This window comes from Trichinella spiralis (assembly GCF_000181795.1).
Source record: "Trichinella spiralis strain ISS 195 chromosome Unknown Scfld5037, whole genome shotgun sequence".
Taxonomy (NCBI): domain Eukaryota; kingdom Metazoa; phylum Nematoda; class Enoplea; order Trichinellida; family Trichinellidae; genus Trichinella; species Trichinella spiralis.
The window spans coordinates 1-851 of NW_003531976.1; the positions used below are offsets into that span (position 1 = coordinate 1).

The following is an 851-nucleotide window of genomic DNA, read 5'->3' on the forward strand; positions in this document are numbered from 1 at the left end:
AAAAAATAAAAAGAAAAAGGTTTTAGGTTTCCGGATTAGCCCAAACATGGGATTGCCACCCCCATTTCTGGAATAACGGGGACGTCCACTAAGGCGGCTTTATTAGCTTTCAAAATCCACTTGATACATTCAGGAAAAACAAAAATAGGGACTTTTCAGGATCTTGTCACATCATATGCGTTTCATTGCAAAATCCCATAAAACAGGACCCATGTTGGATGCTCATTGGTTAAAACAGAAAGAGTGGGTGTTTCCAACTATGAAAATAAATTTTATTTTATTTGATGTCAACAACCCAAGTGTTAAATACAATTTTACAAAATACTTACACTTCCAGATTGTACGCCCATTAATATCAAATTCAAGTGGAGCAACAAAATGGATATATATCCTAGAGGTAAATATGAAATAGGGCAAATAAATTTGGATTCTTTCATCATCTTACCAATGATGGGTCCAGGCCAAAAGTTTCACCTACTTCTGCATCAATTTCTTTCACTTTTGCACACAAGTATGAACTCAAGCCTTGCGCAAGTTCTTGACAATCACTTTCATATAACATTTGCACATGACGCAATGTCATTAAACCTCCTTTTGTTACAACTCCCAGTATGCATACGTGCTCATCTGGTAACGGAGCCTCTGCTATGCACATAGGTTTAACTGAATCACTGTACACGATAGGTTGTGGAGTTTTCAAAATTCCAACTGGATGTTGCTCAAATGGAAAATTTAAAATACGTTGCGCCCTGAATTGTTGTGCACTTGATTGAAGATCTCCATGAGGATCAGGAGAACCAACACTGACAACATAACCTTCCTTTGGGTTGAAATATCAATACATAGTTACG

The 851-nt window shown here is 37.1% G+C and overlaps 1 protein-coding gene across 1 annotated transcript; it reads right to left on the reverse strand.

The window, feature by feature from the left end:
* Positions 1 to 182: 182 nt before the first annotated feature.
* Positions 183 to 820, reverse strand: Tsp_15658 (conserved hypothetical protein; the record flags this gene model as incomplete). The annotated part of the gene is made up of 2 exons (XM_003366996.1): positions 183 to 257; positions 446 to 820. Coding segments are annotated over 2 exons (450 nt in total), but the record flags the coding sequence as incomplete, so codon positions are not given.
* Positions 821 to 851: the final 31 nt, after the last annotated feature.